Source organism: Cynocephalus volans, chromosome 3, assembly GCF_027409185.1.
Source record: "Cynocephalus volans isolate mCynVol1 chromosome 3, mCynVol1.pri, whole genome shotgun sequence".
Classification (NCBI taxonomy): domain Eukaryota; kingdom Metazoa; phylum Chordata; class Mammalia; order Dermoptera; family Cynocephalidae; genus Cynocephalus; species Cynocephalus volans.
In genome coordinates this window covers 140,969,790-140,982,156 of record NC_084462.1, presented here as the reverse complement: position 1 = coordinate 140,982,156, position 12,367 = coordinate 140,969,790, and the positions used below count along the sequence as shown (strand labels likewise).

General features: G+C 36.7%; 1 protein-coding gene across 4 annotated transcripts in view; it reads right to left on the bottom strand.

Annotated features, from left to right (window-relative positions):
• Positions 1–12,367, bottom strand: part of KIAA0586 (KIAA0586 ortholog) — a 120,709-nt gene that overhangs the window by 92,291 nt on the left and 16,051 nt on the right. For all 4 annotated transcript variants that reach the window (XM_063088475.1, XM_063088476.1, XM_063088477.1 and 1 more), the window contains 5 exons: positions 10,817–10,984; positions 9,466–9,589; positions 4,296–4,428; positions 3,447–3,664; positions 2,968–3,040 (listed from right to left, as the gene is read on the bottom strand). In XM_063088475.1, the coding sequence (XP_062944545.1) occupies positions 2,968–3,040; positions 3,447–3,664; positions 4,296–4,428; positions 9,466–9,589; positions 10,817–10,984 (716 nt within the window). The remainder of the gene's footprint in view (positions 1–2,967; positions 3,041–3,446; positions 3,665–4,295; positions 4,429–9,465; positions 9,590–10,816; positions 10,985–12,367) is intronic.

Here is a 12,367-nt window from a genome sequence, read left to right as displayed (position 1 = left end):
TTTTTTTCAGGACATTGATTTCCTTGTACATTTCCTCTTTCAGGTCCTGTATACTTTTCCTCGTTTCATCATGATGTCTAGCTGAGTTTTCTTGTATCTCATTCAGTTTCCTTAGAATTATCACTCGAAATTCCTTGTCAGTCATTTCAAGGGCTTCTTGTTCTATAGGATCTAGAGTGTGAGATTTATTAACTTTTGGTGGTGCACTTTCTTGATTTTTTGAATTTCTGGTATCTTTTTTTTTATGTTTATTCATTGTGGCAGGGGGTTTCACAGTCCACTGGTTTGTGACTATTGACTAACTAAGATGTTGCTGTGGTTGCCAATTTGGTATGGCTACCTCCGTGACTGCTCAGTTGGCCTCTAGTGCCTTGTGTGTGTGGTTGCCTCAGGTCTTGGGCCTCTCCAGGGAGCCACCTCTCTGGTCAGCTTGGACTCTGCTGGGCTGCTGGATCACTGGGCGGTACCGCAGGGTGTATGGTCTCTGCTGAGCTTTCACTTCCCGTGCAGGACTTCTCCCTGTTCCCTGCGCTCTGGCCTGGGCTGTTGGATCATGCAGTGGTGACCCCACAGGGTGTGTGGTTTCAGTCAAGTCTCCACCTCCCTAGCCAGACGTCTCCCTGCTCTGTGCGCACTGGGCTGGGCTGGGATGTGTCTTCTGCAACCCTCGTCTATCAGCTCAGCCTTCAAGACCCTGCTCGGCACCCCCTCGCCCAGGAAGTCTACCAGGTTTTTGCTAGGCGCAGATGACCAGTCGCTCTGGATGCCTTTGTAGCACTGTGTAGATCTTTCTTGGGACTTATCACCTTCCTCCTTGTATCACGGTTATTTGTGTACTAGTCTTATCTACCACACCAGAGCATGAGCTCCTCGGGGGAGGAGCCCGTAGCACACGGTTCACCTTTGAATCCCCCCGGCGCTGACCGAGTCCAGTGTCCGCCCGCAGTCAGCTCTCCAGCAGGTTCAAGCAAACTCAGGAACTCTCCGACCACACTATTCCTAACCAGAAATCAGTTAGGCGTTTTTCTGAACTGGTGGCCACAGAGATGCTATCTGCCTCCTGGTAACAGGAAGTTTACCGGGGGCTGGAGCCCAGTGTGCGGTGGAGTGACAGTCGGCCCAGCCCATACTTCCTTGCCCTCCCGACACTGGCCAGGGATGCCCCACGCCGCCAGCCCCACCAGAGAACCACAGAGGGAGTGGGAGGGGAGGCAGGCCTGCAGGCCCCGGGAAGCCCCGCGCCGGGGCAAGCAAGTGGGAAGGCTCAGTGAGGAGCCGAGCCAGACGATGAGGACAGGCTTGGCCGAGCCGGGCCGGAGCCACCACTACATGAGAAAATGGAGGCAGCCCCAGGGCCAGTGAGTGGCCCGGTGGGGCAGGGGGAAGCCGGGCAGGCCTCTGCCCGCCAAGCAGGGCTGGGCCGGGGGTCACTCACGGGGCTGTGCTGGGTAGGGAGGCTCCCTCTCTGCCTCTGCGTCATCGCTGTCCCCATTCTCGGCCGCTGCCGCCTTGGGCTGCTCACTCGGTCCTGCGGCGTGGCTCGGGCACTCCCAGGAATCTTCTTTTAGGCCAGCCTGAAACCTCGAATCCTGAATAGGGCAGCTGGCCGCCTTCAGCACGGCCCCGGCCTCCGGGATCCTGGCAGCGTCAACCGCAGCCCCGGCGCCCTGTTCCTTCTTTAGAGACTCGCTTTTGCAGCTAAGAAACAGTTCTTTTCCTGCTCCATACTTCAAAGCTGTTGCCTGTAAATGAGGCAGCCTCTCCTGCCAAGGGCAAAGTGGCGGTCGGCCCCCACAACCGGTCACCAGCAGCGGTCCTCCCTTAAGAGACGACAAGAGGAAGGTCCACAAGTTTCCCGGCTGCCTAAGGCCCAGTGGCCGCCTTTTCCACCTCAGCTACTCCGTGCCAACCGCCGCAGCCACTGCCATCTTAGGATCCAAACCCAATAAATCAGTCTAGGCTTTTTCATTTGATATAATCCCATTTGTTTATTTTTCCTTTGGTTGACTGTGCTTTTGGGGTCATATTCATGAAGTCTGTACCCACTCCTACTTCCTGAAGTGTTTCCCCTATGTTTTCTTTAAGGAGTTTTATAGTTTCTGGATGTATATTTAAATCTTTAATCCATTTTGAGTAGATTTTGGTATATGGTGAAAGGTATGGGCCTAGCTTCATTCTCCTACATAGGAATATCCAGATTTCCCAGCACCATTTGCTGAGGAGGCATATCTCTTAAAGAACAAAGTTTAAAAACATATTTCTGTGTTTATTGCTATGGAAACAGAACTGATACTTCACCTTGCTACTACTGTGAATAAGCATATAAGCAAATCTTACAGTCAGGAAAAAACATGCTTTGCACCCAAGATAAAACAAGAAGTCACCCTAACTAGTTTTGCTACCTCAGATATATAAAACTTGAAGAATTTGCTTTAAATTACTAACCCCTTAATAAAAATAACTCCTAGAGTTTTACTGATGCTGACATCTGAAGACATATCATGACTTTTGTGGATGTGAGAAAGAGGCTACTTTCCATTTGGAACTGCATTCCATGAACTTAGTAAGCTTGGAAATCATTGAGCAGTGGGGTTTTCCTTTTACATAACTTCAGTGTTTTTACTTTGGTGAGCCAATGCTTCTAAACATGCTGTCTTGAAACATCTTTGCAAGTATAATTCTTTTCTTCTCTAAATGCTTTTGCTAAATATTCTTTCAAATTACTCATATTTTAGTTATTGTCCAACAATTTGCCAGGTATGAGCCATAATATAAATCTATGAGATAAAGCAATTGTTAAATAAAACCAAACTTATTACTAAGTAAACAGAAAGAGTGAAAGAGTGAAATTAATAATTATAAATGGAGTTTTACATGAGGCATATTTTCAGAACAAGTGTGATACTTATTAATTGGAATTGATGTTATCTCCTGAAAATTTACTTTTCAGTTTTTTCCAAGACATACCTGAATTTCTGCAGAAATAGTTTTAATCCACTCATCCACTGTCTTTCTGATCCTAATCTTCTCTGACATCTCTCTACAAAAGAAAACAAAAATTCTGAAATTAGCATTTAATATCCTGAGAACTGGACTCTTAACTACTTTTGAATCTACTGTATAGCCCAATATCATTCATCTGGAAAGGAAAAACCAACAGTACTAGTTTTCATCAAATGTTTGAAGGATAACTGTTTGAAAAGCACATGTGGACCCCAGAAGATGTATACCAGAAACAGAAAAAAATTAAAAGAAAAATTTCCATCAGTAAAAAGTAGTACCATCACATATACTCATTTATCCAAATTCCACATCTTAAAAGGCAATAAAGAACCTTTTAAAATATTAAACCACATTAAACAGAGTGAAGTGCTTAGAAAAAACAAATCATGAAAGTAGAACTGGCAACTTCATAAATAACCCTGAATAGCAATACCCTGTCTTACCTATTGGTAGATAGAGCATTGATGAATGAATACATGGTAGCTCCATCCTTTGCACGAATAATAGCTTCCAGGTTTTCTTCAAGTAGTTTTTTATTGTTTTGTACTCCTCTCAAAATCTTCTCAGCATCTTTCAATATGGATCTCGTATTGGTTGTTTGAAGCTTAACAGAATTCTGTGGAAGATCAGCAAGCCTCAATGTAATAAGAGATTCTTTGGGCTTAAAAGGAAAAAAAAGGCAAAAAAGTAGCCATGTAAAACTTACATTGATTATTTTAGTACAAACAAGAGCTGTTACTATTGTTTGGGCCATATACTATGCCAAAATTTTCTAAGGATTCAATGTGTCAAATTGAAGAGTTACAAAGAACACTTGGCAATTAAAGGTTTTTTTTCATTTAGAAGTACTAATGTGAGTGTTAAATAAAATAGAGTGTTAAATAAAATAACATTAAATAAAATCCATAGCAGTGCTGGGCAGTCCAGTGGCCAATAACAGCTCTATCTTGTGAAGGAAGGTAAAATAAAATAAGAGCAAGTTGGCTCTAGGTAGGCATGGCAGACTGGATGAAAAAGGCCTATTTGCACCTCTTTTTCCCCCTTCCTTCCTCTCCAAAAGGAGCTGGAAAGCCAGAGATGGCCAGGTGGCTCAGTCCTGGCCCAGGAGCCATAATAGAAATCACTTCATGGGGGCTTTTGGAAAAGTCATGTAAAGGCAACAGACTTGGCATTTTCAATGCTTTATCTTCATCCTTTTTCTTGATTTCTGTCTTCATAACTTCTTTATTCCTTCAAAATTTTCACCTTTACACAATCGATTCACATCGATTTTAACACCATTTCCACTTTACCTGGAGCATGCCATTTGTTTCTTTCTTCTTTTGGCCAGGATCATGAAGAACATCATCAGGCTTCTGCACAGTCACTTTAGCTGTTCCTAGTTCTTCATAGGAGGGAAATCTTTGACAAGATAGAGTTTCAATGCTATAGAAGATTATGGAAAAAAAATTTTTCCTAGATTGTCATAAATTCAGTAAACATTTGATTACATAAATCTTTGATACATTCTTAGTTATAAATTACTAAATGGTATCCTACTAAAATTGTACCATGGAATTAGTCAGTTATGTAATTAAACATACGAAACACAGGAAATCACAACAGACAAAATGAATCTGACCAAAAAGGTTTAGGCATGGTGGGAAAAGAGCAGAAAAAGGTTTTGCTTTCAAGAAGCTAACATTCAGAAGCACTTCAGACTGGCTGAGTAAGAACCTCTGAAAATCAGTTCCTTCATAAGAGCAATGAGAAGACTAGAAAAAATCATCAATATCAATTTTTTCAGAACTCTGGAAATTAAAGAAAGGCTTGCAACAATCCAAGAAGAATTTATTCAAGAAAAATGGCTGACTTTTAGAACAGCAACTTTTCTGGCATTTTTTTAAAAACTTGCCCCCTTCTCAAGATCCTTTTCCTAACTCTGTAATAGTCTTGAAAACCAACAGCCTCACAACCACTAGAATGGACAGAACGGGTTTGGAGCCCCCCCAAAACTTCCATTCACTTGACTCAGAGCTAGCTCAGTGAGAAAGCCTATCCCCAGGGCATTTTTAAAAAACAGTGGCCATTGTTTAACATCTCAGCTGCCTGAGGCAGTGATATCAGCTGAGGTAAACAATGTTTGGCCAACAAACATTGAAAATCTAAGGAATAAGATGTCCATGGTGGAGCCTTGAAAAGCTCTAACATATTCCTGGGGATCTAGAAGGTCATGCACATATGTAAGAGTTGTGGTCATACACATATATGTTGTGTGCATCCCCAGGAAAGACCTGAAAAGGTCCTAATTTTACATGTCTGGCTGATAGTCAGACCGTACACAAGCAGGTAGTAAAGACTAAAACAGACTTATAAACAGTCACGGCACCGGAGGCATGTCCCAACACATACATACATACATACACACATATACACATACACATACACACAGCCCCTTGGCAAAGAGAGGGAGACTTATCAATTTAAGATAGTTAAGGAAATCTCTTGCCAATAATTAGTAAACTAAGCTAACAAAATAGAGACCTCACTGGCTGCACATGACAAAGAATATAGACTTTACAGAATTAGTACAGGAATGTCACTAAACAAACAGTAACAACGACAACAACAATAAACCCCAGGAGGTGGAAAAATTTGATTTCCAGAATTCCCACCTTGCATTACTTAAAAGAGTCAGTTTTCAACAAAAAACTATGCGACACATGAAGAAACAAGAAAGTTTAGCCCAAACACAGGAAAAAGCACAGTCAATAGAAACTGTCCTTAAGAAATCCCAGATATGAGACTTAGTAGACAAAGACTATAAATCAGCTATTACTAAAAGAAACCCATTCAAAAAATTACAGCAAAGTACAAGAATAAAGTCTTGCCAAATAGAGAATTACAAATAAAGAGATAGAAATTACTCCTAAAAAAAGAACCAAATAGAAATTCTGAGGACAAAAAATACAATAACTGAAATGTGAAGTTTAATAAAGGGGCTCAACACCATATTGTGGTTGGCAGAAGAAAGAATCAGCAAACTTAAAGACAGGCTAATTGAGATTATCCAGTCTGAGGAATAGAAAGAGGAAAGAAAAATTAGCAGAGTCTCAGAGACCTGTACGACACTATCAAGCACACCAACATACACTGTAGTCATAGCAGGAGAGGGGAGAAAGGTCATGCACACTATTTAATTATATAAAAGAACTAATGGCCAAAAATGTCCCAAATCTAATGAAAATTAATCTAATCATCCAAGAAGCTTAACAAACTCCAAGTAGGATAAACTCAGAGATAACCATAATTAGACATATAGTCAAACTGTCAAAAGCCTAAGACAAAGGGAGAATCTTGAAAGCAACGAGAGAAATGACGTCATATGAAAAGGATCAATAAGATTAACAGTTGACTTCTCATCAGAAACCACAGAGTCAAGAGGCAGTGAGATGACATATTCAAAATGCTAAAAGAAAAAGAATATCAACCAAAAATTCTATGTCTAGCAAAACTATCCTCCAAAAGTGAAAGAGAGGACACCAGGAATACGTGTGCTCGGAGGGATGATCATGTGAAAAGCCACCAAGAGGGAAGCAATCTGCAAGCCAAGGAGAGAGGCCTCAAAAGAAACAACTCTGTTGGCACCTTGATCTTGGACTTCTAGCCTCCATACTACAAGTAATACTAAAGGAAGTTCTTCAGGATGAACTCAAAAAAACACTAAACTCCATACCAGCCAGCTGCCACAAAAAAAAAAAGAAAAAAAAGAAAAAAAAAACATTAGACTCTAACTTGAATCCATTCGAAGAAATAAAGAGCACTAGTAAAGTTAATTATATGAGTAAATATAAAAGACAGTATAAGTATTACTGCTTGTAACTGTTTTCTATCTGCTAGAGCTGGGAAGAACATCTCTCCTGTTCTTGGACAGCAACTTGAGTTTCTCTCTTCTTTGGAATCCAGGACTTACACGAATGGCCTCCCTGGGCTCTTAGGCCTTTGGCCTTAAACTGAGAGTCACATACTAGCTTCCTTGATTCTGAGGCATTTGGACATGGACTGAGACATGCATCCCAGTGTCTCCAGTTTGCAGATGTCCTGTCATGGGACTTTTCAACCTTTATAATCATATGAGCCAATTTCCGTAATCGCCTCTTATATACTTACATATATAAAAGTGTACTTCAAAAAGTTCATTGAAGGACATCTATTATCTTTTAATTTTATTTTTCCTCAAACTTGTATATTTTATTATTTTGCAACTGGCCAAAAATATATGGGGATCCAAACCCCTGACCTTGGTGTTACAAGGCTCTACTCTAACCAACTGAGCTAACTGGCCAGCCCTCCACAAACTTTTTTAAGTACACTCCTATATCCTATTGGTCTGTATCTCTGGAGAACCCTGACTAAAACAACTAGTTATATCTTGCTGTGTAAGAAACAATCCCAGATTTTAGCATTTTGACACAGCAAACATTTATTATCTCACACAGTTTCTGGAATCAGAAATCTGGGAGCAGTTTAACTGTAAAGTCTTGCTTAGGGCCTTTCATGAGGTTGAAGCCATCCAAACCTTTGACTAGGGCTGGAGGACCACCTTCTAAGCTCATTCCTATCATTGTTGGTAATAGGTCTCAGTTCCTTACCACAAGGACTATTCCATAGAGCTGTTCATGTTATAATACTTGGCTGCTCCCAGAGGGAATGATTCAATAGGGAAAAAGAGCATGACTGAGTGACCAAAATGGAATTTGCAGTATTTTTGGTAACCGACTCTCAGAAGTCACATATCATACTCCCACCATACTCTATGGGTTACACAGACCAACCCCAATTCAATGTGTGAGTGCACTACAGAAGGGTATGACTAGCAAAAGACAAGAATCACTGGTGACCATCTTGGAGGCTGGCTATACCATCACTTTAAAGTTTAGTCCAGATGAAGAAAATTAGTCTTTATAATAACCTCAAGAAAGATAATATCATTAATACTGCAAAGTTTTTGCAAACAAATAGTAAAACCATGCTCAAATTCCCACAAATCAAAGAAATGGCAATTAAATTTTGGATATATATTTCCTGTATAAATATTTTGCTCATTATACCCTTGCTATTGAGAGTAGGACAGTAGACACTCTCATACACTGCAGGTGAGAATTTATTGCTCCTATATTTGAAAAACAAGAAAATTATATGAATTAAATATATAATGCACAGAACTATATACAAATCCTAGACATTTCACTTTTAGTAATGTATTCCACCAAAAACTTTACATAAGGTGGAGATCATTTCAGCCCAACAGTAGAAACTTGGAAATGTGTAATAATAGGAAATTAGAATATTTTCACAACAATCACAATATTCCTTGAACTTGTTAAGTGAACGGATATGATATTGATGGCAGGGGGAAAGGGAAGAGGGGGAGGGGGAGAAAGGAGGAATTGGTAAAGGGACACAGAAATCAACTACATTATATATTAATAAATGAAAAATTTTAAAAAAGGAATATTTTACACCCCCCAAAAAATAAAAAATAAAAGACAGCCACATCAAGCGATAATTATGAAGCGGTATAGATGATCTTATAATGCATAAAGATGTAATTTGTACCACAATAATAGTAGAAAGAAAGGGCAAAATGGAGTTAAATTGGTGCAAAGTTGTTGAAGACTACTGAAATTAAATTGATATTAATCCAAACTAGATTATTTTAAATTAATATATTAATCATAATCCCTAGGACAACCACTAAGAAAATAAAAATATATAGTAAAGGAAACAACAAAGGAATTAAAATGGTACACTAGAAAATACTATTAAATATAGAAGAAGGCAGTAATGGAGGAATAGTGGAATAAAAATATCTAAGACATACAGAAAACATATAGCAACATGGCAGACATAAATCCTACCTTATCAGTAATTACTTTAAATGTAAATAGATTAAATTGTACAGTATCTCCACATAAAATTATTCTAAATGTGGCTCTTTTGGTTTTATTACTGTAGTTTTTGTGATATTAAAGATAAATATAATTATATTGGGCCAGATTTACTTGATTTTTTAAAGTTTTTATGTAAAATTTCAAACATACACAAAAGTAGAGAGAATAGTATAATAAATCTCCAAATATCCATTTTTAACTACTACAATGGCTATTCATCTATCTCCCAACCCACTTCCTCCTACCCTGCATTGCATTATTCTTTAAGTAAATCCCACATATATTTTCAACAAAAATAAATAATCTGCATTTATTGGAAATTAATAATCTGTATTTTGAAAAAAGGAGATATTCATTTCATCACTATATTATAAAAAAGGGGAAGACAGATATATTAGCATCAGAAAATAGTACCTAAATCTAAGACATTTTTAAAAAGCAATGCTACAATTAAAATTCCTAAAGAAATTTTAGAAATCTGAACAAAGCTCTTTTCAGTCTAGCTTTCATTCCAACCTCTTATTTTTACCTGTCTCTTTTCTCAGGATTCCATCCTATTTTTGATTTAGTTAGTGAGGTTTGGTCTGATGATTCACTTTTTCTTGTCACAGAATCATTGTTATTTAAAATTTGTGCCAATAGCCTTACATTTCCTACAATAGAAGAAATATAGTATCATTTTCCAAATACTAATTCATTTCTCTTTCATATAATATCTCACATATCTTTGTACTCTTGGCCTAAATTAGCTTCTTATGATGATTATCTACTCAATTCATTCCACAATGGAATTAAAAGATAATATGAATCTTTCCATGAACTCTTCAAAGACTCCATACAATCACCAAATAAGACTAAATATTTATACCTCAAAAAAAAGGGGGGGGGGGGCTGGCTGGTTAGCTCAATTGGTTAGAAAATGGTACTAATAACACCAAGATCCAGGGTTCAATCTCTATACTGGCCGGAGCCAAAAACAAAAAGAAGACAGAAACAACAACAACAAATATACATATATATACACAATAAAAATAGAAGAAGTTTGAATTATATAGGTAAAAGCATGAATTTATTTCCATCACAGAAAAAAGGAACTTGAATGAGAAGTGTCATTATCACAAAGCCCAGACAATTGGACTATTTTTATAAATTAGTACAAAGGAGATTTATCTGTTTCTTCACAGCAACAAGTAATTGGATCTTCCCTTTAGCCTTGTTTTTAGTGAAACTACATAATTTTCTTTTTGGTGAGGTTTGTTTCTTTATTAAAGATTTCATTATCTTCTAAATTGCTTAAAACTCTTTAAATGTGCCTAAGATTTGAATGCATTTAAATCATTCCAGGAATAAAAGCCTATAGTTTAATATTTTCACTTACTTTTACTTGAAAGGCTACATTTTAAGGCTCTGTAACATACTATTACTTCAGGTCATTTATAAAAGTTCTTGTCTTCTATTAAAAAGTTCATATATTAGCACTTTTTGCAACTGAACATGATCATAAATGTTAAATTTCTCTGAGTTTTATTACTGAAATTTATACCTAAAAACAATATAAGGAAACATGCTCTAAAAATATCAGACTTACCTTCAGGAAAGCATTATTTTTTAATAACAAAACTTATTCATTAGAAGTTTAAGTAATAACCTGTAGGAAACACAACAATTACAAATGTAGACCTCCAATTCCTATGAAGAATCTAAAGAAGCTTGATTTGCCCAGCACCATTTAAAGAAAAATATTAAAAATAGAGATCCTACCTTAGTTACTACTAAGCACACAGAGAATTAAAAATCATAAGTGAGATAATCTCATGACAATTTCCTAATTTGAGATAGGTCTAGTGAAAGGTGGGTGTTAATTATAATTGCTTTCTTACCTCTATGACCTGATATTTCTATATTTTCTTTTTCTTCCATAGGATTTTCCCTCTTTGATATTTCATCATCCCTTGAAACAGGTACAGGAGCAAATCTGCGAGGTGCCGGTGTCTCCAAAGGCGATTTCTGTTTATCAAAACCCATATCTTCAACCTCTCTTAAAGGTGCTTTAATAGAAAATAATGAAAATAATAGATTTAACTTACTTTAAATTGTTTTTTAATTGTAGGGTGTTAATCTTCTCCATACTTTAAAAACAAAACCAAAGCTATATAGGAAACACAAATTATTAACAAGTATATAGAAATAACTTCATCCTTACTAGAAATCAAATGAAAAGAAGACTATAAACATTTTACACTTACAGCTAGTATATAAGAATCAATATAATACTCAGTACTACTGAAGCTGTGGTGAAATGGCATACTAAATACTTCTCATGGCAGTGAAAACTGATAAACCATCTAGCAATAAGTATAGAAAGTTGTAAAATTTTTATATACTTTGACCTAGTAATCTTGCTCTTGGGAATTTATCCTAAGGAAATAAAATAAAAGTAACAAAATATTAAACATATGACGATGTTCATTACAATATTATTTGTAAAGAAAAAAAACCTAAAACTGCCTAAGTGTCCAATAACAGGATAATAGTCAAGTAAATTGCAAAATAAATTATCTTTTAGTCATTAAAAATTAAAATTAAGAAGATAACTATATAAAACATGGAAAATACTTTTGATAGTAGTAAAAAAACAGTATAAATTTATATTTATGCTACAATTACAACTATATAAAAATTATATATGCCTAAGAAAAAATACAGAATAAAATTATTTTTATTTTTTAAAAATATAAATATAAAATGTATATATTTTAATACTTTATAAAAGTTTGTTGAATTTTTAATTTACTCATTTTTCTATGTCTTTTACTGTAACTAATATATGCAAAAGAAACAAATTCAGTATATAATCAATAAAACGGACATTTTTTCCTTCAAAACTTAAGTCTAAAAAAACAAAATTATGAGCAAGTAGTTCTTCAGAACTAAGTATGAAAAAAGTGTCCACTTCTGTAGAAGGCACAGGGCTGGGTCATACTGAAACCTGAGTTCCAGCCCTGGCTCTGACACTCTCGCTCTCAAGCCAGATAACCTTGAGCAGCTACATCACACCCTTCTGTGCTTCACTGTCCTCTCTTCACAACTTGAAAATTGACTCATGTTACTTCACAACAGTTTTGTTACACAACTCATTTGTTGCAAAACAAGCACCTTACAAGCATAAGGAATCTTTACTGATTGTAATACAACAATGTTTTAACAAATCAAATGTTGGAAATACCATACTACATGGATCTGTATATCATTAATGGATAGTCCCTTAATTGTCTTTAGTTCATTATTCAAATCATTGATATCAATCATTTGGAAACACAATTATTCATTCATTTTAAGTTCCAAAGGCTTAGCAAATAAGCTATGTATTTCTTTGCTATTATAAATAGTTTTAAAATTCTATTAAGATAAACAGACTTGCATTACTAACT